Source organism: Acinonyx jubatus, chromosome C1 (genome assembly GCF_027475565.1).
Source record: "Acinonyx jubatus isolate Ajub_Pintada_27869175 chromosome C1, VMU_Ajub_asm_v1.0, whole genome shotgun sequence".
NCBI classification, from domain to species: Eukaryota; Metazoa; Chordata; class Mammalia; order Carnivora; family Felidae; genus Acinonyx; species Acinonyx jubatus.
In genome coordinates, this window is record NC_069381.1 from 77,876,989 (window position 1) to 77,898,891 (window position 21,903).

At 36.4% G+C, this 21,903-nt stretch overlaps 1 protein-coding gene across 8 annotated transcripts in view; it reads left to right on the forward strand.

Annotated features, from left to right (window-relative positions):
• The first annotated feature begins 260 nt into the window (after positions 1-260).
• CCDC18 (coiled-coil domain containing 18) overlaps positions 261-21,903 on the forward strand; it is a 115,510-nt gene continuing 93,867 nt past the window's right edge. For 5 of the 8 annotated variants that reach the window (XM_053214457.1, XM_053214459.1, XM_027058573.2 and 2 more), the window contains exons 1-7: positions 261-446; positions 1,113-1,293; positions 2,471-2,634; positions 3,587-3,761; positions 6,730-6,888; positions 13,072-13,178; positions 14,359-14,487. In XM_053214457.1, coding sequence (XP_053070432.1) covers positions 2,501-2,634; positions 3,587-3,761; positions 6,730-6,888; positions 13,072-13,178; positions 14,359-14,487 — 704 coding nt within the window. In that variant the 5' untranslated portion in view covers positions 261-446; positions 1,113-1,293; positions 2,471-2,500. The remainder of the gene's footprint in view (positions 447-1,112; positions 1,294-2,470; positions 2,635-3,586; positions 3,762-6,729; positions 6,889-13,071; positions 13,179-14,358; positions 14,488-21,903) is intronic. The other 3 variants (XM_053214460.1, XM_053214458.1, XM_053214462.1) reach the window with 3 other exon arrangements.

Here is a 21,903-nt window from a genome sequence, read left to right on the forward strand (position 1 = left end):
ACACCGGCCTCCAAAGGGTAGGGACCGAGGGGCGGGGCCAGCAGTCCTTTTCCGCACCCGCCTCGGCCTCGGCTCCCTCAAGCCCGGCGTGAGCGCGCCCCGCCTCACACTCGGGCGGCAGGTTCCCATGGCTTCCCCCACACCAATGGGCGTCGTAGGAGTAATTGTGGGAAATGTAGTTCGGAGCGAGCGGGCTTGGATGCGCTCGCTGATCACTATCCCCGACCGACCCCGCGTCGTGGCGTCACCTCACGCAGAGCCTGCGCAGGGGGCGGGTCTGAGGCCCGGGAGGCGTGTCCCCAACGGCTCCCGCGGCGGTTCGAACTCCGTGCGGCTGTGGTTCGTTTGTTCTCCGCGTCAAGTGTTTGATGCTTCCACGCCTCGAGCTCTGTAGAGAGTCGTAGGCTTCCGAACGCGGATAAGAGCGCGGTGTGCGCTGTTGTCAGGTGGGTCTGTCTCCCAACTACGGCTTGGGTGGTGACTGCTCCTTGGAGGGTAAAAACAGGCCTACCTGGAGTTACGTTCCTTTCCCTCCCAGCACCCTCGAAAGCGCTTCGTTTTCACCCTTACTGCGCTGGCTGCTCTGCAGGGTTGTGTTTTACTTGAGAAATCGGGGAGGAAGAGGTTATGTTTTTCTCTGCTGCTTCCAGATGAATGTAGGATTAATTCTGTCAAATTGAGAGTAGTTGATAACAGGACAATACAACATAAATCTCTGATCTTGCCAAATGAGGAATCTTTTAAGACTACAACCCATCTTATTACTTGCAAGGTTTGTAAAGAACACTTTGTTCTTCGGTGTTGATGGGTATGCGTGCGTAAAGCTACAAACACGTTATTAGGGCAAAAATACTTTGCCACGTGTGTGAGAATAGACTTTTATAACTACTGTAAGTTGGAGGGAAGAAAAAAAATCTTTGACAGTAAATGCTCTAATAAGAAAAAAAGTTAAAAAGCAAATATATTCGTTGGTATTGAAGTGTTAGGGAATTGTTACATTAAAATACACAGATGTTGGACCCAAAACCTGATTTGGTTGAAACGTAATATTGAATGGCATTTTAGAATTTACCCAAATTGTCTGTACCCTTTTTTCCTTCACCATACTGTAGGAGGCTAGAGATGTTGAAAAGATAGAGCAGAATGGAGACCTGATCCACTGACTTTTGTATGGGAGAGTCTTCTCACTTAAGCAGAAACAAATTTGTGCAAACGAAAGGGGAAAAAAGAAACATTTTCTCTGCGATGACATAGCGTCTCATTTAATTTCGTGCCACAGTTTCTTACAATAAAGTGAGGGTTTTCTTTTTAATCTTCCTCCTTACATCTGAGAAATTTTGAGTGGGAAGTAAATTTACCAAACTATTTTGGCTCAATGAAAGGAAAGAAGGGCAATTAGGGAGTCATCATTTATTCACCGAACATACTGAACTTCTGCAAGTGGCTTACAGTCCTGAACATAATACACAGGACTCCTAACCTTTTGGAGCTTGGGATGTGGTCAGAATTCTAGAAGGGTAATGAGAGAGAGATGCTACAATGACAAAGGTAAATGGGATTTGAAAGAAGAATGTAATTTTAAGATGCAGAAAGATCTAGAGGAGTAGTAAAGATTTTAAAGCCTTAGTTTTTATTATATTAGTTACTAATATATACGTTGAAGCAATGATTTTATGTATTAATTATTAATAACAAAATGTGGCCTTTAGTTATGATTTTTTATTTGCAAAGGTTATTTAGTAGAGAATTTCACAACACCAGAGATCGTCATCAGTTGAAGAAAGAAAAGCTTTTCTTCATGTATTTCTATGAGTTAACTTGCTAAATGCCATTTTGATCCTTATGGTTGTGATGTGACTGTGTGTGTTTTTTAAACCTTATAACCATTTTAAATAGGAGAAGGAGTTAAACTTTACTTGGTAATAAATTGCTTTTAAGAAAATATGAATGATTATAATGATACCATTTTTATCAGGTTTCCGGACCTTGTAACTTGAGCATGTAAGTTCAAACAGCTCATATTGAAATTGATTTATAATAAGTTAGAAATTGCAGTGCAACATAATTAAAAGGTCTTTGGATCCTGATGACTTCGGTTCAAATCTTGTTTCTACCATTGACAGTTTGTATGACCTTGAGTAAATTATTTAATTTGTCATATTCTTAGTTCATCTTTAACGTAGAATAAAAGTACTTAATGCACACAATTGTTAGAAAGATTAAATGTGCTTGGAGAAGGGGGACTAGAATAACTAGACTCTATATAATAAAAAATTGACTCATTGATATTCTATTGAACTTTCCATTTGCATGGCTTTACAGTGCAGAGAAATTCCTTGTTACTGGGGTTTTGTTTTGTTTTAAATTACTATGAAAGATTGCACATCATTTGAGAAAATAGAAAAATAATGAGTTAAATTCTATTATTGTGAGAGTATTTTGACTGACACCACAGATTCTTTCCATCAAGGTACAAGAAATTCATTTCATTTTTTAAGAAATGGAATCTAGTTCATCAGACTACTGTAATAAAGACCATGAAGAAGAAAGTTTGCTTGCAAATGTTGCTTCTTTAAGACATGAACTGAAGATAACAGAATGGAGTTTGCAGAGTTTAGGGGAAGAGTTATCCAGGTAAGTAAGTAAAATCATATGTAGACTTTAGAATATGACTTTATGAATGTAAAATGTATGAATTTCATTATTATATATTTTGTTTCTAATACATATTTAGAATAGGAAATAGTTTTTCTGTAATTTTTAAAAAATATTTATTTTTGAGAGAGAGAGAGAGAGAGAGACACAGAGCAAGAGCAGGGGAGAGGGAGACACAGAATCTGAAGCAGACTCCAGGCTCTAAGTTGTCAGCACAGAGCCTGACACAGGTCTGGAATTCACAGATTGCGAGAGCATGACCTGAGCCGAAGTCGGACACTTAACCGACTGATCCACCCAGGCACCCCAATTTTCTGTAATTTTTAATGTAACCCTTGGTTTAAGGAAAAAGTAGAAATATTAGGGAAGTGTTTGTACATTAAGTTGACACTTTTACTGTATTAGGACTCAGTATAAAATATATGTTTCGGGGTTAATCTTTTATTATTTTGACTTTATTTTTTTTTATAAATCTTTTTTTTCAACGTTTTTATTTATTTTTGGGACAGAGAGAGACAGAGCATGAACGGGGGAGGGGCAGAGAGAGAGGGAGACACAGAATCGGAAACAGGCTCCAGGCTCCGAGCCAGCAGCCCAGAGCCTGATGCGGGGCTCGAACTCACGGACCGTGAGATCGTGACCTGGCTGAAGTCGGTCGCTTAACCGACTGTGCCGCCCAGGCGCCCCGACTCTTTTTTTGAATCTTAAGTAATTCTAGCGTATAGTCTCTAGACTACACAGATTGTTAGTTTAAAACTAATTACACTTTATTAAGAAATTTAGTTGTGACATTGCCTTAAGTTCAGAACTGAATGTGATTTCCAGCAGCACTTCAGGTGCTTTTCTTTCTGTTTTCTTATTTGATGTATAGAAATTGGAGTGACTACTTAAATCATCTAGGAATTAAAATGTATTTTTCTTTTTTCTCTAGTGTTAGTCCAAGTGAAAATTCTGATTATACCTCTAATCTCTCAAGGTCTGAAAAACTCATCCTGGAAGATCTTTCTCTGCCTAACCAGCTTGGACTTTTGAATCACACACCTTATAAAACAGTTTGTAAAATGCCCAGTGGCCGTACTGATTTTCAAAAAAAACCAAGAGATAAGGTTATTGTTTTTAGACCTGTCTACATAAAAGTAGTTTTGGTTTTAGATCTGTCTACTTAAAATACTTTGAGTTTTTTCTTTAAATGTCTTATGTTTTCCATAGTCTTTTATCATCATGCTTAAGACTCATTGAATTTAAATGTTATGGTTCTTTTTGTGTCCTAACAAGAAAATAGTTGCTTTGGTGTGTTGCTCTATTTTTAAACTTCTATATTTATTACCTTTTTACAATTAAATGGCTTGTTTTCCTAAGTAAATTGTAACTCCTGTGATTTTTGGCACTATCCCATGTACGGAATAGGTAATCAGTTATTTATTCAGTGGTTAAGGTATATTTACCATATTTAGCCTGAATCAGGTGCTATATGATAACATGGTATTGTTCTTTTCATTATCCCTGAATTTTGTGGATGCTCTTCGACATATTTACTAGTCTGGAACTCTCTCTCTCTCCATATTTCGTATTCAATCATATTGTCCATCTCACTGTGTTTACCTTTCTTCCTTACTCAACCCTTTAATCTCCCTTTCCACTCTCTTCCTATGCTCTATTGCCTCACTGCCAGCATGCATATATAGATACAGTTGCATATGCACTTCATCATCTTTTTGAATAAAAATTTGTCTTCCCACTTCAGAAAGCTAACAATTGAGATGTTTTTTCTTTTTTTTTTTTAAGTTTATTTAGATACTTTGAGAGAGAGAAAACATGCACACGCACAAGTGGGGGAGAGGCAGAGAGAGAGGGAAAGAGAAAGAATCCTAAGCCGGCTCCACACTGTCAGCGTGGAGCCCCATGTGGGGCTCAAACTCATGAACTGTGAGATCATGACCTGAGCTGAAATCAAAAGTCAGATGTTTAACTGACTGAGCTACCCAGTATGCCCCAAGAGGTTTTCTTTTTGTAAGGAAGCTACTTAATGAAGCAGTGTGAGCCAGCAATTTAGAAAATAAATTCAAATTCCATGTCTACAAAGATTATGTAATTATGGGGGCAAAAAAATTTTTTTTTACATTCTGGAAAATTGACCTCTATCCTAACTCAAATTGCTGATCAGTTTTGTTACATATATGCTTTATTTGAAATCATTGTGTTTTACCTTAAGCAAAATCAAAAGACAGATGATAAATTGGAGGGGGAAAATATTGGTAATGCCTGTTAAAGACAAAGGGGTAATCTCTTTAATATGGGAAGAGCTTCTAGAAAGAAGAAAAGGTAAACAATCCGATAGAAAAATGGGCAATAGATATGTGTGAAAAAGGAAATTAAAATGATCTTCAAACCAATAAAAAGGTGTTCATTCTCATTCATAATAAAAGGAATTCACAGTGAAACTATACTTAGGTACCAGTTCTTAACCTATCAGATTGTTAAAACATCCAGTTGTTTAATACCATATTTTGTGGTGAAATTAGAAGGAGATAGGTGTTCTCATACATTGCTGGTAGGAATACAAAATGATATAGCCCCTGTGGAGGGGCATTCGGTAATGTTTACCAAAATCACAAATACGTTTACTCTTGATGTGGAAATCCCATTTCTAGAAAAATACCTGACAGGTATGCCTGCATAAGTACAAAATGAAATATTGTTTGTTATAACAGAAGATTAGAAATACCTCAAGTGTCCAGTAATAGGGGATTAGTTGAATAAACATGCAATGGAAACTGCAGCTGAGGTGGGGGAGAGAATAAAAGAATAGGACTTTCCAACTATATTGATTGTGGAGAGATTGGCAGGATATATAGTTTAAAAAATGCAAGGTACAGAATGACATAATTAGAATGCTAGATTTTGCATAAGTCAGTCTGGGAGTGGGTAATTTGTATTGCTTGCAAATGAATGTGGAAACACTAGAAGACTGGGCTTAGTTAAGACCATAACTTAATAACTCTGTAGTTAATAACTGTATAAGCAGTTCCCTATTTTTTTTTTTTTTTGCTGTGTGATTGGTGTTTTATAAATAAGAAACTTATAAAAATGGTTACCTATCTACTAAAAATGGGAATGAGGCTTCTGTATGTTTTGTATAGTTTTGACTTTTGAATTGCATAAGTATATTACTTTTAAAAAAAAATTATGTCTTGAAAACCTCAACCTTCTAGAAAATTAATTTATTATAAAATATATATTTAAAAGTATAAAAATTTGTGTACAGTTTACTTTTTTATTTTTATTTTTTTAATTTATTTTTTATTTCAGAGGGAGAGAGCACAAGGTGAGAGAAGGGCAGAGGGAGAGAGAATTTTAAGCAGGCTCCATGCTCGGTCTAGCGCCCAAAACAGGGCTCAATCCCATGACCCTGGGATCATGACCCTAGCCGAAATGAAGAGTTGGTTTAAAGAATTTATCCATTATCCATTTTATTGTTGACAGTCGTTTGGTTTTTTTCCATTTATTGTCTCTTATGGGGAAATTTAGTATGAATATTTTTATATTTTCAGGTGTAAAAAAATTTTTTTTAATGTTTATTTATTTTTGAGAGAGACAGACTGTGAGTAGGGGAGGAGCAGAGACAGAGGGAGACACAGAATCCAAAGCAGGCTCCAGGCTCTGAGGTGTCAGCACAAAGCCTGATGCAGGGCTGGAACTCAAGAGCAGTGAGATCATGACCTGAGCCGAAGTCGGCCACTTAACCTACTGAGCCACCCAGGCGCCCCCCACTGCAAAAGTTTTAAATTTATACCCAGAGGTAATATTGTTGAGTCTTAGTATGTTGAACTTTACTGGTAATACTAAGACCTTTCCCAAAATGTACCATTGTTTTCTAAACTATACTTATTTATGTACGTGTTCACCACAGTGGAGGAGAGCGCTTACTGTCCCACACGTCCTCAACCACACTTACTAAACATCTTAACTCATTTCCTGAGCTATGTAGACATTTTACTGATAATTGTTTACAGTTTTCCATTAATTACATATAATGAAATAATGCAACATAGCTTGCTCTTTTTCATTTTTCAGATGTCTTTTTCATCTACCTCCATGGATCAGGAGATCAGAAGTCTTCGAGAAAAACTTAACAAACTTAGGCAACAAAATGCTTGTTTGGTCTCACAGAATCATTCTTTAATGACTAAAATGGAATCTGTCCACTTTGAATTAACACAGTCAAGAGCAAAAGTATGTTTCTTGAAGTGTGACTATGCAAGTAGAAATTAACTGGAAGCATTTTAAGATTTATAATTGGAAAAATATTCCATGTTTTGCCTTATTGTGTTATGTATAATAACTTTTGTTATGATAATATAGTATCAACATGTTATGAAATCAATTTTATATGAATTTAATATCTGAAAATGATTTAGGGTAGCTTGTATAGTATGTACATTTACATAAGTCATAGCTTCTAAAAATCTTAAGATTATCAATTTATGTAGTTTTATTTCTTGTATGAAGGAAATACAACTTATTTATCTTCCTTTGTATTTTTTATTTAAAAATTTTTATTTATTTTTAAATGTTTATTTTTATTTTTATTATTTTTTATATTAAATATAATTTATTGTTGGATTGGTTTCCATACAACACCCAGTGCTCATCCCAACAGGTGCTCTCCTCAATGCCCATCACCACTTTCCCTCTCCCCAACCCCCATCAACCCTCCGTTTGTTCTCAGTATCCAAGAGTCTCTTATGGTTTCTTCCCTCCCTCTCTGTAACTTTTTTTTTCCTCCCTTCCCCTCCCCTATGGTTCTCTGTTAAGTTTCTCAGGATCCACATATGAGTGAAAACATATGGTAACTGTCTTTTCTGCCTGACTTACTTCACTTAGCATAATACCCTCCAGTTCCATCCACGTTGGTGCAAATGGCCAGATTTCATTCTTTCTCATTTCCAAGTAGTAGTCCATTGTATAGATAAAACACATCTTTATCCATTCGTCAGTTGATGGACATTTGGGCTCTTTCCATAATTTGGCTATTGTTGAAAGCGCTGCTATAAACATTGGGGTACAAGTGCCCCTATGCATCAGCACTCCTGTATCCCTTGGGTAAATTCCTAGCAATGCTATTGCTGGGTCATAGGGTAGATCTATTTTTAATTTTTTGAGGAACCTCCACACTGTTTTCCAGAGCAGCTGCACCGGTTTGCATTCCCACCAACAGTGCCAGAGGGTTCCCGTTTTTCCCCATCCTCTTCAGCATCTGTAGTCTCCTGATTTGTTCATTTTAGCCACTCGAACTGGCATGAGGTGGTATCTTAGTATGGTTTTGATTTGTGTTTCCCTGATGAGGAGTGACATTGAGCATCTTTTCATGTGTCTTTGGGCCATCTGGATGTCTTCTTTAGAAAAGTGTCTATTCATGTCTTCTTCCCATTTCTTCACTGGATTGTTTTTCAGGTGTGGAGTTTGGTGACTTCTTTACAGATTTTGGATACTAGGCCTTTATCCGATATGTCATTTGCAAATATCTTTTCCCATTCTGTCGGTTGCCTTTTAGCTTTGTTGACTGTTTCCTTTGCAGTGCAGAAGTTTTTATCTTGATGAGGTCCCAGTAGTTCATTTTTGTTTTTAATTCCCTTTTTGGAGATGAGTCAAGTAAGAAATTCCTGCAGCTGAGGTCAGAGAGGTTTTTTCCTGCTTTCTCCTCTAGGGTTTTGATGGTTTCCTGTCTCACATTCAGGTCCTTTATCCATTTTGAGTTTATTTTTGTAAATAGTGTAAGAAAGTAGTCTAGTTTCATTTTTCTGCATGTTGCTGTCCAGTTCTCCCAGCACCATTTGTTAAAGAGACTATCTTTTTTCCATTGGATACTCTTTCCAGCTTTGTCAAAGATTAGTTGGCCATACATTTGTTGGTCCAATTCTGTGGTCTCTATTCCATTCCATTGGTCTATGTGTCCATTTTTGTGACAATACTGTGCTGTCTTGATGATTACAGCTTTGTAGCAGAAACTAAAATCTGGAATTGTGATGCCTCCTGTTTTGGTTTTCTTGTTCAGTATTACTTTGGCTATTCGGGGTCTTTTGTGGTTCCATACAAATCTTAGGATTGCTTGTTCTAGCTTTGAGAGGAATGCTGGTGCAATTTTGATTGGGATTGCATTGAATGTGTAGATTACTTTGGGTAGTATAGACATTTTAACAATATTCTTCCAATCCATGAGCATGGAATGTGTTTCCATTTCTTTGTGTCTTCTTCAATTTCCTTCATAAGCTTTCTATAGTTTTCAGCATACATATATTTTAAATCTTTGGCTAGGTTTATTCCTACGCATTTTATGGTTCTTGATGCAATTGTGAATGGGATCCGTTTCTTGATTTCTCTTTCTTTTGCTTCATTATTGGTGTATAAAAATGCAACCGATTTCTGTACATTGATTTTGTGCCCTGCGACTTTGCTGAATTCATGTATCAGTTCTAGCAGACTTTTGGTGGAGTCTGTTGGATTTTCCATGTAGAGTATCATGTCGTCTGCAAATAGTGGAAGTTTGACTTCATCTTTGCCACTTTTGATGCCTTTGATTTCATTTTGTTGTCTGACTGCTGATGCTAGGACTTCCAACACTATGTTAAACAATGTTAAGCGGTGAGGGTGGAAATCCCTGTCGTGTTCCTGATCTCAGGGCGAAAGCTCTCGGTTTTTCCCCATTGAGGATGATTTAGCTGTTGTCATATATGGCTTTTATGATGTTTAGATTTGTTCCTTCTATCCTGAGTTTCTTGAGGGTTTTTATTAAGAAACGATGCTGTATTTTGTCAGCTGCTTTTTCTGCATCTATCGACAGGATTGTATGGTTCTTATCCTTTTTTTTATTAATGTGATATATCACACTGATTGATTTGCAAATATTGAACCAGCCCTGCAGCCCAGAAATGAATCCCACTTGATCATGCTTAATGATTGTTTTCGTATGCTGTTGAATTCGACTTGCTAGGATCTTGTTGAGAATTTTTGCATCCATGTTCATCAGGGATATTGGCCTGTAATTTTCCTTTTTTGTGGGGTCTCTGTCTAGTTTAGGAATTGAGGTCATGCTGGCTTCATAGAATGAGTCCAGAAGTTTTCCTTCCATTTCTGTTTTTTGGAACAGCTTGAGAAGGATAGGTATTAACTCTGCTTTAAATGTCAGGTAGAATTCTCCTGGGAAGCCATCTGGTCCAGGATTATTTGTTGGGAGATTTTTGATAACTGATTTCAATTTCTTAGCTGATTATGGGTCTGTTCAAATTTTCCATTTCTTTCTGTTTGAGTTTTGGAAGTATGTGGGAGTTTAGGAATTTGTCCATTTCTTCCAGGTTGTCAATTTTGTTGGCATATAATTTTTCATAGTATTCCCTGATAATTGCTTGTATTTCTGAGGGATTGGTTGTAATAATTCCATTTTCATTTATGATTTTATCTATTTGGGTCCTCTCTCTTTTCTTTCTGAGAAGCCTGGCTAGAGGTTTATCAATTTTATTTTTTCAAAAAACCAACTCTTGGTTTCATTTATCTGCTCTACTGTTTTTTGTTTTGTTTTGTTTTTGTTTTTTGGGGGGGTTCTATGTTGTTTATTTCTGCTCTGATCTTTATTATTTCTCTTCTTCTGCTGGATTTGGGGTGTCTTTGCTGTTTTGCTTCTAGTTCCTTTAGGTGTGCTGTTAGAATTTGTATTTGGGATTTTTCTTGTTTCTTGAGATAGGCCTGGATTGCAATGTATTTTCGTCTCAGGACTGCCTTTGCTGCATCCCAAGGTGTTTGGGTTGTTGTATTTTCATTTTCATTTATTTCCATATATTTTTAAATTTCTTCTCTAATTGCCTGGTTGACCAGTTTATTCTTTAGTAGGGTGTTCTTTAACCTCCATGCTTTTGGAGGTTTTCCAGACTTTTTCCTGTGGTTGATTTCAAGTTTCATAGCATTGTGGTCTGAAAGTGTGCATGGTATGATCTTAATTCTTTTATACTTATGAAGGGCTGTTTTGTGACCCAGTATGTGATCTGTCTTAGAATGTTCTGCATGTACTTGAGAAGAAAGTATATTCTGTTGTTTGGGGATGCAGAGTTCTAAATATCTGTCAAGTTGATCTGGTCCAATGTATCATTCAGGGCCATTGTTTCTTTACTGATTCTCTGTCCAGATGATCTATCCATTGTTTTAAGTGAAATATTAAAGTCCCCTGCAATTACCACATTCTTATCAATAAGGTTGCTTATGTTTGTGAGTAATTGTTTTATATATTTGGGTGCTGCTGAATTTGGTGCATAGACATTTATAATTGTTAGCTCTTCCTGATGGATAGACACTGTAATTATATATTGCCCTTCATCCCTTGTTACAGTCTTTAATTTAAAGTCTAGTTTGCCTGATATAAGTATGGCTACTCCAGCTTTCTTTTGACTTCCAGTAGCATGATAGATAGTTCTCCATCTCCTCACTTTCAATCTGAAGATGTCCTCAGGTCTAAAATCAGTCTCTTGTAGACAGCAAATAGATGGGTCTTGTTTTTTTTTTATCCATTCTGATACTCTATGTCTTTTGGTTGGAGCTTTTAGTCCATTTACATTTAGTGTTATTATTGAAAGATATGGGTTTAGTGTCATTGTGTTATCTGTAGGTTTCATGTTTGTAGTGATGTCTCTGGTACTTTGTGGTCCTTGCAACATTTCACTCACAGAGTCCCCCTTAGAATCTCTTGTAGGCCTGGTTTAGTGGTAATGAATTCCTTAAGTTTTGTTTGTTTGGGAAAACCTTTATCTCTCCTTTTCTGAATGACAGACTTGCTGGATAAAGGATTCTCGGCTGCATATTTTTCCTGTTCATCACATTGAAGATTTCATGCCATTCCTTTCTGGCCTGCCAAGTTTCAGTAGCTAGGTCTGCTACTACCCTTATGTGTCTACCTTTGTATGTTAAGGCCCATTTACACCTATCTGTTTTTCTTCCTTCTGTTCTCTTTTATTTTTCCTATTAGATGAATATTGGATTACCTCACTTGGTCCTCTAAATCTTTTAAGGTTTTTTTTCATGTTTTCTATCTCCTTGTCTTCTATGATACTTTTCAAATTTCCTCAAAGCTATCATCTACACCTTTATTGAATCTTACTTTAGCTGTCAGATTTTTTTTTTTTTCATTTTCCAGAGCTTTTCCATATTCTCTTAATCTTTTTTTTGGGGGGGGGGTTGGAAGAACATCCTGATGCAGTATCTTCACTTAGCTTTCTTAAGATTTAATGTGTGTTTCTATGTGTGTGTGCATACTTGCCTTGCTTGCTGCCAGTTGCCTTTTTCTTTTGTTATGGCCTTTGACTTTTTACGTTAGAAGCCTTTTTTTCAGATGTTCATGTTTTACCTTTTTATATTTAAGAGAAAGGCACTTAAATGCTCTTTGGAAGCTCTCTGTACAAAGGTGAAGTTTATTGTCCAATGCACTTCATATGTTGGTGATGCCTGGGGAGGTGGATCTTTTCTAGGGAGATACCCAGCCTCTTTTGCCCAAAATCAGTATGTGAGGCCTTTTTCTTTGGAGCTGTTGAATTTTTCCAGCAAAGAATCCTTTGATTTCCCACCTGTGGGATAGCCCTAAATGAGATGATGTAGGAAGTTGGAAACTGTTTTATGTCAACCAGCTTGTTTATAACTACTTCATCCCTGCTCATCGTTCTACATAGTCCTAAACCTTTCCTGTTCAGTTTCTTAGATAATAAATTTTCTCTCTCTTCCTGGTAGGCTATCACTGGACTGTTGGTGTTTTGAAAGGAATGGGAAAAGGAGGGTTGACTTACCAGCACATTTTTAGCTGTATTCTGGGTTTTCTTTCCTGGACCTCATGCTTCTTTTTTTCAGGGATAATTAGGTCCCTTATTGATATTCTTTCCAGACACCATTTAGGTTGTAGATTCCCACCCTGCTATATTGTTTTTATCTTCCAGGTTGTAGGATTACTTTGCTTTTTGTATTTTCTAAGTTTTCTCTAGTAAGATGTATTCTAAAATTAGGTCTTAAATTGTAAAATGGTTCAGTAGGTATTTTCTTATTTACTTTTTTATAATTTTATCTTTTATATTGAATTTTCTGTTTATGTGAAATTTATCTTCCTGGTTGGTTTCAGTAGAGATTCTTTATTCCCCCCCAAATAGTTAATCAATTATCTTGGGATATTAAGTTGAGGGTAATGGCTGGAGCTTACATGCTGATATTGGCTTGTGATGATGACACACCCATGTAAATGTTGATCAAAGGAAAAGATAGGGTGAGCTTCACATTTGATCGATGATTGGGGCTTTATATTGAACACCCTCGCAAACAGAAAAAGAAACAAAGGATCAAGTAGATTATTTTGTGAAAGAAAATGCGCTAAAAGTTACTTTTTTGTTCTAGGTTTCTATGCTTGAATCTTTTCAACAACAGGCAGCCAGTGTGCCTATCTTGGAAGAACACATTATAAATTTGGAAGCAGAAGTTTCAGCCCAAGATAAAGTTTTGAGGTAAGTATAGTTTTTATGGCTTTAAAGTTTTTACTTCCTACTTGTGCTTTTTGATATATCTTGTGAAATCTTGTTCCCCACCCCATAAATTTCTAGTGGCTTAGAGACTATCTTAGGACCTGTGGAATCTGTTCTGTGGTCCATCATAACTCCTCTTGGCTCCAAGATGCACGTGTTTTACGGGGGCTAAAAAAAGACATAAAATGAGCTGAGATGCTTATTTACATGCTTTTATTGAATATGCACTAATTCATTTCTTGCCCTATATAGTAGTATATACTGGTGCTTCAATGGGAGTTTAAGAATAAAATACAAGGAATCAGGCACTTTATAATTTATCCCCTTTTGCTTTGAATAAAATGAGAAATATATGCATAGTAAATAGCACATCATTCCATTTTGATGATTCCCAAAGTGTAGTTCTGGGACCAGCAGTATTAGCATCTTCTGGGAAGTTGTTAGAATTGTAGATCTCAGGTTCTGTCTCAAACTTACTGAATCACAAACTGTGAGAGGTGGGATCCAGTAATATGTGTTTTAGTAAGTCCTGCAGGTTATTCTGATGTACACTAAAGTCATCTTTTGTGACCATCAGAATTTTGTAATTTTCCTTGTATCACATGATGTTGTAATTTTATTCCTAGATATTTTATATTTTTGGTTGTTGTGAATTTGTTCATGTTCTGTTAATTGATGGTATATAGGAAGGCTGTTGCTCTTTGTGTAATATAATTATTTTGTAATTGGACTAGTTGTCATATTATTTTACCTTAATAATTTTGCATTTTGATTCTCCTGGATTTTTCAGGCAGCTAATAATATTAGCAGAAAAAGAAAATATTGTCTTTCCTTTTCAAAATTTCTATTTAGTACTTTTTCATTTTTCTTTTAGTAACTATCAGAAAAATCATTGGATATAGTGGTAATAATAGTCATTCTTACCTAATTTTTGAACTGTATGGTTATGCTTCTAGTATCTGACTGTATATGTATCATTTTATTCCTTGTAAAAACTCTTAGTTGATAAGTGATAAATATGCCTTTTCTCTATTTCTTACTAAATCTTGGTTTCTCTTACCTTGCTAATTTAAGCTGATAGAATTCCTAATGTTGAGCTATCTTGCATAACTGGAATAATCTCCTTAATAGCCTTTAAAAAATATTTTCCTTTATTTTATAGAGAGGCAGAAGATAAATTAGAGCAGAGCCAGAAAATGGTGATTGAAAAGGAGCAGAGTTTGCAGAAGTCCCAAGAGGAATGTATAAAGTTAAAGGTAGACTTACTTGAACAAAGTAAACAAGGAAAGAGGTATGTGTTTTAAAGCAGATAATTGTTTTTGTAGGGGAAAAAGAATATATTACCTTTTTTAAATTGTAGCTAATTTTTATTATCTGCTTTTAAATTATTTATCTATTTTTGAGAGTGAGAGAGTGAGCAGGAGAGGGGCAGGAGGAGAGAGAGAGAGAGAGAGAGAGAGAGAGAGAGAGAGAGAGAATCCCAGGCAGGTTCTGCGCTGTCAGCACAGAGCCCGATGCAGGGCTGAAACTCACAACCTGTGAGATCATGACCTGAGCAGAAATTGAGAGTCGGATGCTTAACTGACTGAGCCACCTAGGCACCCCTGTAGCTAATTTTTAAAATGAAAATATTTCAGAAACTTAGCAGTAGAAAAATTTAATGTTCTTTTTATCTGTTAATAGTTTTTCATTTTTCATTAAAAATTTCATGTTACTGGCATTCTGGATTGGGATTAGAAGTCTGATAATGATTATCAATGTAATGATATTTACTTTTTTCTGAAATTATTTCCTACATAAAATTCATGAGTAAATATATTCGTGAGTAAAAGAAAGTATAAAGCATGTCTTTTTTTTTTTCTTTAAGTTTATTTTGAGAGAGAGAGCGTGCACACATACCTAAATTGGGGAGGGGCAGAGAGAGAGAGAGACTCCCAAGCAGGCTCTGCACTATCAATGTGTAGCCTGGCACAGGGCTTGAACGTACAAACCTTGAGATCATGACCTGAGCTGAAATCAAGAGCCAGATACTTAGCCAACTCAGCCATCCAGGTGCCCTGATTTTGTATAAAGCATGTCTTAATATAAAGTTTTGTAGGTAGTCTTGACTAAGGAACCCTTAACTATCAATGTCAATTAACATTTAAACTAATAAACATTTAAAATTTTTTAGTTTAATAATATTTTCCAATATAATAATATAATTATAACAGCTTTTTACACAGGATAAAATCATAGTCTCCATTTTTGTTTTCAAAAAATTTTTTTCTTTCAAGTTTTTATTTAAATTCCAGTTAACATACAGTGTAATACTCATTTTTAGTAGAATTTAGTGATTCATCGCTTACATACAATACCTCGTGCTCATCACAGGTGCCCTCCTTAATACCCATCACTCATTTAACCCATTTCCCACCCCCCCACCCGCCACCTCCCTCCATCAACCTTCAGTTTGTTCTCTATACTTAAGTATCTGTTGTATGGTTTACCTCTTTTTTTTTCTGTGTTCATCTGTTTTGTTTCTTCAATTCCAATTACAATATGAGTGAAATCATATTGTATTTTTCTTTGACTTATTTTGCTTACCATTATACACTCTAGCTCCATCTATATCAGTGCAAATGGCAAGATTTCATTATCTTTGATGGCTGAGTAATTTTCCATTGTATGTATATACACCTCTTCTTTATCCATTCATGGATAAAGTCAATGGACATCCAGTCAATGGACGTTTGGACTCTTTCCATAGTTTGGCTATTGTTGATGCAGCTTTAAACATCAGGGTGCATGTACCCCTTTGAATCTGTATTTTTGTATACTTTGGGTAAAAGTATTTACCTATACTAAGTATAGTAGTGCAGTTGCTGGGTTGTAGGATAGTTCTAGTTTTTTCCTTTTTGAGGAACTTCCATACTTTTTCCAGAGTGGCTGCACCAGTTTGCATTACCACCAAAAATGTAAAAGGGTTCCTTTTTCTTTGCATCCTCACCAACATCTGTTGTTTTCCTGTGTTGTTAATTTTAGCCATTCTGACCAGTGTGAGGTGGTATCTCATTGTGGTTTTGATTTGTATTTCCCTGATGATGAGTGATGTTGAGCATAAAAATGACTCTTATATGGGTGGCCCAGTTGGTTGAGTGTCAGACTCCTGATTTCAGCTCAGGTCATAATCCCAGGTCATCATATCAAGCTCCACATCAGGCTCTGTGCTGAGTGTGGAGCCTGCTTACGATTCTCTCTCTCTTTCTTTCTTTCTTTCTCTCTCTCTCTCTCCCTCTGCCCTCTCCCCTGCTTGCTTTCTCTCTCTCTCTCTCTCTCTCTCTCTCTCTCTCTCTCTCTCAAATAAAGTTTAAAAAGAAGACTCTTATATAAGGTTTAAATAATATCTAACCAGGAGCCTGTAAAGATTCTAAACTTACATGTATCTAATAGTCAAGCCCAGAAATATATAAAGAAAATAAAATTTCACATGGTAATGAGCAAACCTTTAATCATACAGGTAACATTCTTACACATTTACTAGGAATTATTAGATTAGTAACATGAAAGCAAGAAATTGAAGAGTTGAATGACAACTAGTAATCTTGATCTAATGTATGTATTTATGGAACCCTATACCCAACAGTTTGAAAAGTCATATTCTTTCAAGCACTTCTAGAACATTTATAATCTTTACCTCACTATGCCAGAAAGTATGAGTTTCAACAAACACCAAAAGATTGATGTGTATATTACCTTCTCAGACTGTAGTACAATTAAGTTAGAATGTAATCCCCCCCAAATCATGTATTTTTAGAAATTTAAAGCCAGCTTTCTTGCTACTTACGGACCATTGAAGAAATTAGGACAAAAATTAGAAAACTTTTGAGGCGCTTCAGTGGTTCAGTCAGTTAAGTGTCCAGTTTTGGCTCAGGTCATGATCTCATGGTTCGTGAGTCCAAGTCCCGCATTGGGCTCTATGCTGACAGCTCAGAGCCTGGAGCCTGCTTTGGATTCTGTGTCTCCTTCTTTCTCTGTCCCTCTCCCACTCACACTCTTGTCTCTCTTTCTCAAAAATAAATAAACATTTTTAAAAAATTAAAAAAAAACTTTTAGAACAGAGCGATATAAAAAATACCACAGCTTGTGGGCTGACACCAAAGATATTCTTAGAGGGAAATTTTTAGTCTCCTATGCATATATTGAAATTAATATATGCATGAAAATGAATGAGCTAAAACATCCAATTTATGTAGTCAGGAAAAGGACAGTTGAAGAAATCATCAAAAGAAAAATAGGAAATAGAAATATTGAAATAATATAGGTTTAAATGATCGAATAGAAAACAAGGAAACCATAGAGAAAATCACCAAAACCTAAATCTGGTTCTTTTCATAATGGCCAAACTAATGGGCATCAGACAAAATTAATCAAGGAGACAAAGCACAAAAAACAATATTGGGATTAAAAAGGACTTCTAAAGTATAGATTTAGCTATGATTTAAGAAAGGGGTGCCTGGGTGACTCAGTCGGTTGGGTGTCCAACTTCAGCTCAGGTCATGACCTCATGGTTTGTGGTTGTGGGTTTGAGCCCGGTGTTGGGTTCTGTGCTGACAGCTTGGAGCCTGGAGCCTGCTTTGGATTCTGTGTCTCCCTTTCTCTCTGCCCCTCCCCTATTCACATTCTCTCTCTCTCTCTCTCTCTCTCTCTCTCTCTCTCTCAAGAAATAAACATTAAAAAAAAAAAAAAGAAAGAAATAAGACCAAATACTATGAACCATTTTAGAATGATAAATATGAAAATTTGGACTCAATAAATGATTACTCAACAAAATATAATTTAACAGAACTAACTTAATAAATTGAAAACCTGGATGGAAATATAGCTATTAAAGATATTGAATCAATAGTTAAAGATTTTCCTACAAGAAAGTAATAAACAAAACAAGGGTGATGACAAAAGGAAACAGGCCCATTATGGCCCACAGTGGCTAAAATGATAATGACTCACAATATCAAGTTTTGGCAAACTTGTGGAGCCCCTACAATTCTCATATATTTCTAAGAGTGTAAATTGGTAGAAACACTTTGGAAAACTTTGCCATTATCTGCTAAAGCTAACATAAGTCACCCTGTGATCTAGCATTTACTGCATCAGAAATGAATGCCTGTATCTATCAAAGGATAGGTGCAAGAGTGTTCAAAGTAGTTTCATTCATAATTGCTAAATGTTAATAATAGAATAAATAAATTGTGTTATATTCACATTATGGAACATATACACTCATGGAAAAGAGCAACTAAAACTATTAACAACATAAGTGAATGTATATCATAGATAATGTAAGCAAAAGAAGCCAGGTGCAAAATATAGTACATTTCCATAAGAAATCAAGAATAGGTAAAATTCTTGATTCATATATTCTTTAATATATGGTATTAAAAACTACAAGTAGTGTTTACCTTTTTGAGTAAAGAATGTTGGAGGGAGTCTTTTGGGTACTTGAATATTCTGTATTTGATCTGGATAGTAATTTTGTGGATGTATACATATATAAAAACTCATTCACTTAAGACTTCTCTACTTAGTAAAACATTAAAATAAAAACTATTAGTTAAATAAGAAAAAATATACAGAAAATATGTACAATCTTAATGAAGATTTAAAAATGTGCTCAGATTTGCTTTCATCAGGTGTGGTGAGACACACAGACATGGAAATGACTGTCATGCAGAAGGAATTTTTATAGTCACAAATCCCTAGAAACAGGAGACATGACAGGCCATGTAGGGGGCCACACAGGGAAGCATCAGGGTTGGTCAGGAGACTGAGGGATTTGGGAGGAAAAGAGATGTTTTTGTGGTTTGTGTGGGAAGGCACAGTGAAAGCAGGGAAGGCAGGTTTAGGATTGGCTGGTATGAATAATCTTAGTGGGCTGTAGTGTAAGGCTGTCCTGAGTTGTGTAGTACCTGGTCCTGAGGTAAGTAGGATAGGGGATTATTGGTCCTGAGTGTAAGAGCCAAATAGAGGAGAGAGGAGGAGGCTCTGGATTGATTAGTTTGTTTATGAAAGGTACAGTTCCAGGTGAGTAGTTTACTGTCTCTAAGAATTGGCTAACCTTGGGAGGGAGGGCCAGTCTTCCTAGGGTGAGTGAAGTTCCAGATGTCAAAACATCAGAATAAAAGACATGATTAATCCAGTGGAGAAAATTATAAAATTTGGTTGCAAGTCTTAAAAGAAGATCTACCTAATGAAGTATACCCCATTGCTCACTTTGGCAGCATGTATACTAAAATGAAGTAGATACCATTTTTCTGAAAGGAACCCTAATATAAAAGTGTCACTTTTTCCCAAAATAATTGATACATTTGATATAATTCCCATCAATATCCCAACAGATTTTTGGTAAAACTTAACGAACGGACTGTAAATATTATACCGAAGAGCCAAGGTCCAAGAATAAAGGAGGCAATTTTGAAGCTGTAGACCAAGGTGGAGAGCATGCCTATAGACACCAGGACTTCTGAAGTTAATTAAGTCAATGTGATGTTGGTATAGGAATAAACCAAAAAATATCAGTGGTATAGAACAGACCCTTTTTAGCAAACATACACACAGTAGAAACTTGATATGTAAGAGGTAGCATTACGAATCAGAGGAAATAATGGAAGAATCAGTAAGTTAAGGTGGGGATGTCTGGGTGGTTAAGTCGATTAAGCGTCTAACTCTTGATTTTGGCTCAGGTCATGATCCCAATGTGGTTGGATCCAGTACCAAGTTGGGCTCCGAGCTGGGCATGGAGCCTGCTTAAGATTCTCCCTCCTTCTCTCTCTCTGGCTCTCTCTCTCTCTCTCTCTCTCTCTCAGTCTCCCAAAAAAACAAAGCAGAACAAAACAAAACAAAAAACCCACCAAGGTTTTGGACAGACTGCCATCATGTGTTTTTATATATGGTATATAATAAGAGGGGTACTATGTCATTTATGGAGGAGTGTGCTCCCCAGAATGAATAGCCTGAATCTCCTCATGAGGAAACAGACAAGGTTAAGCAAATATTTAGCAGCATTTATTCACTGATTTACTGAATTTCTCACTGGGTACACATCATCTGGAGAGCAGAAGAGAACCCTAGTTTGATGTGTTTCTCTCACGGTGAAGTACATAGGCTTAAGAAATAGTAGGTAGTTGAGAAAAGAGAGGGGAAGCAGGATGAGAAAATCATGTTGTAGTGATAAGCAACTTCCAAATAGCTTGAGTGGCTGCTGCACATTTATGCCAGTATTAGTCATGGGTTATATACTTGATCACATTGGGAGGTAAAAGAAGGTAGAGTCATTGAATCCAGGGCTTCACAGAAAACACAAAATTGACCATCAGTTTCTGGCTGTTGAAGATCTCATCCGTGTGACTCTTCAATAGCAGTGTCAGAGTAGACCTTTGAGTAACCTGTGTGTGTGTGTGTGTGTGTGTGTGTGTATATGTTTTTACTATCTACTAAACAGAAAATGCCCATATTTCCCTATAAGAAAAAAATTATTTGCATAGCATGATTTTTTAAAAAAATGTTTATTTATTTTTGAGAGACAGAGACAGAACATGAGCACGGGAGGGGCAGAGAGAAAGGAAGACACACAATCTGAAGCAGGCTCCAGGCTCTGAGCTGTCAGCACAGAGCCCAATGCTGGGCTAGAACCCACGAACTGTGAGATCATGACCTGAGTAGAAGCTGGATGCTTAACTGACTGAGCCACCCAGGCACCCCATGCATAGCATGATTCTAAACGCACATGTTTTTTATGTATCTTGTCTGACATCTAATTTTGTATCAGTAGTCCAGTGGTTAAGTCCACGTCCTTCTTAGATTCATGCATTAGTTTTACTACTTAGTAACTATGAGGGCATGCCTTGAAAATATTGTGTAATCTTTCTGGGTCCTAGTTACAGATAAGATAAGGATAATGTCCAGTTTAATGAGTTGTGACTCTTTGATTAGGTATGTAAAGCAGCTAAAACTCTCTGTGGCACATAATAGATGTTCAATAAATTTAAGCTAATATTGTAAAAAAAAAAAAAGTCAGTGTCATGAAAGACTTAACAAACAGCTGAGATATTACAGATTAAAGAAACTAAAGATTTATGATAACTAAAAGCAGTATGTGATCCTAGATCAGAAGGAAAAAAAAGGTCTGTAAAGAACAGTATTGGAATAATTGATAAAGCTTACATGTGAATTGTACATTAGATAATAGTGTTGTAACAGTTTCAGATTTCTTGTATTTGATAGTTATGGTTATATGAGGCATTGTCTGTGTTCTTAGGATACGTACTAAAGTATTAAAGGTGAAGGTTACTGGGACACCTGGGTGGCTCAGTCAGCTAAGTGTCTGACTTTGGCTCAGGTCATGATCTCACGGTTCGTGAATTCAAGCCCCGCATTCGGCTCTGTGCTGACAGCTCAGAGCCTGGAGCCTGCTTCAGATTCTGTGTCTCCCTCTCTCTCTCTGCTCCTGCCCTGCTCACACTCTTCTCTGTCTCTCAAAAAGTGAATAAACATTAAAAAAATATTAAAATAAAATAAAGGTGAAGGTTACTAATTACTCTAGAATGTAGTTCAGTACAAAAAAATCTCTCAAGTGAGAGACATGGGCAGTTGTGGCAAAATATCAAAAATTGGCGAATCTGCATTAAGGAGTACCTGTTTGAAATTTAAAAAACAAAAAAGTTCAAAA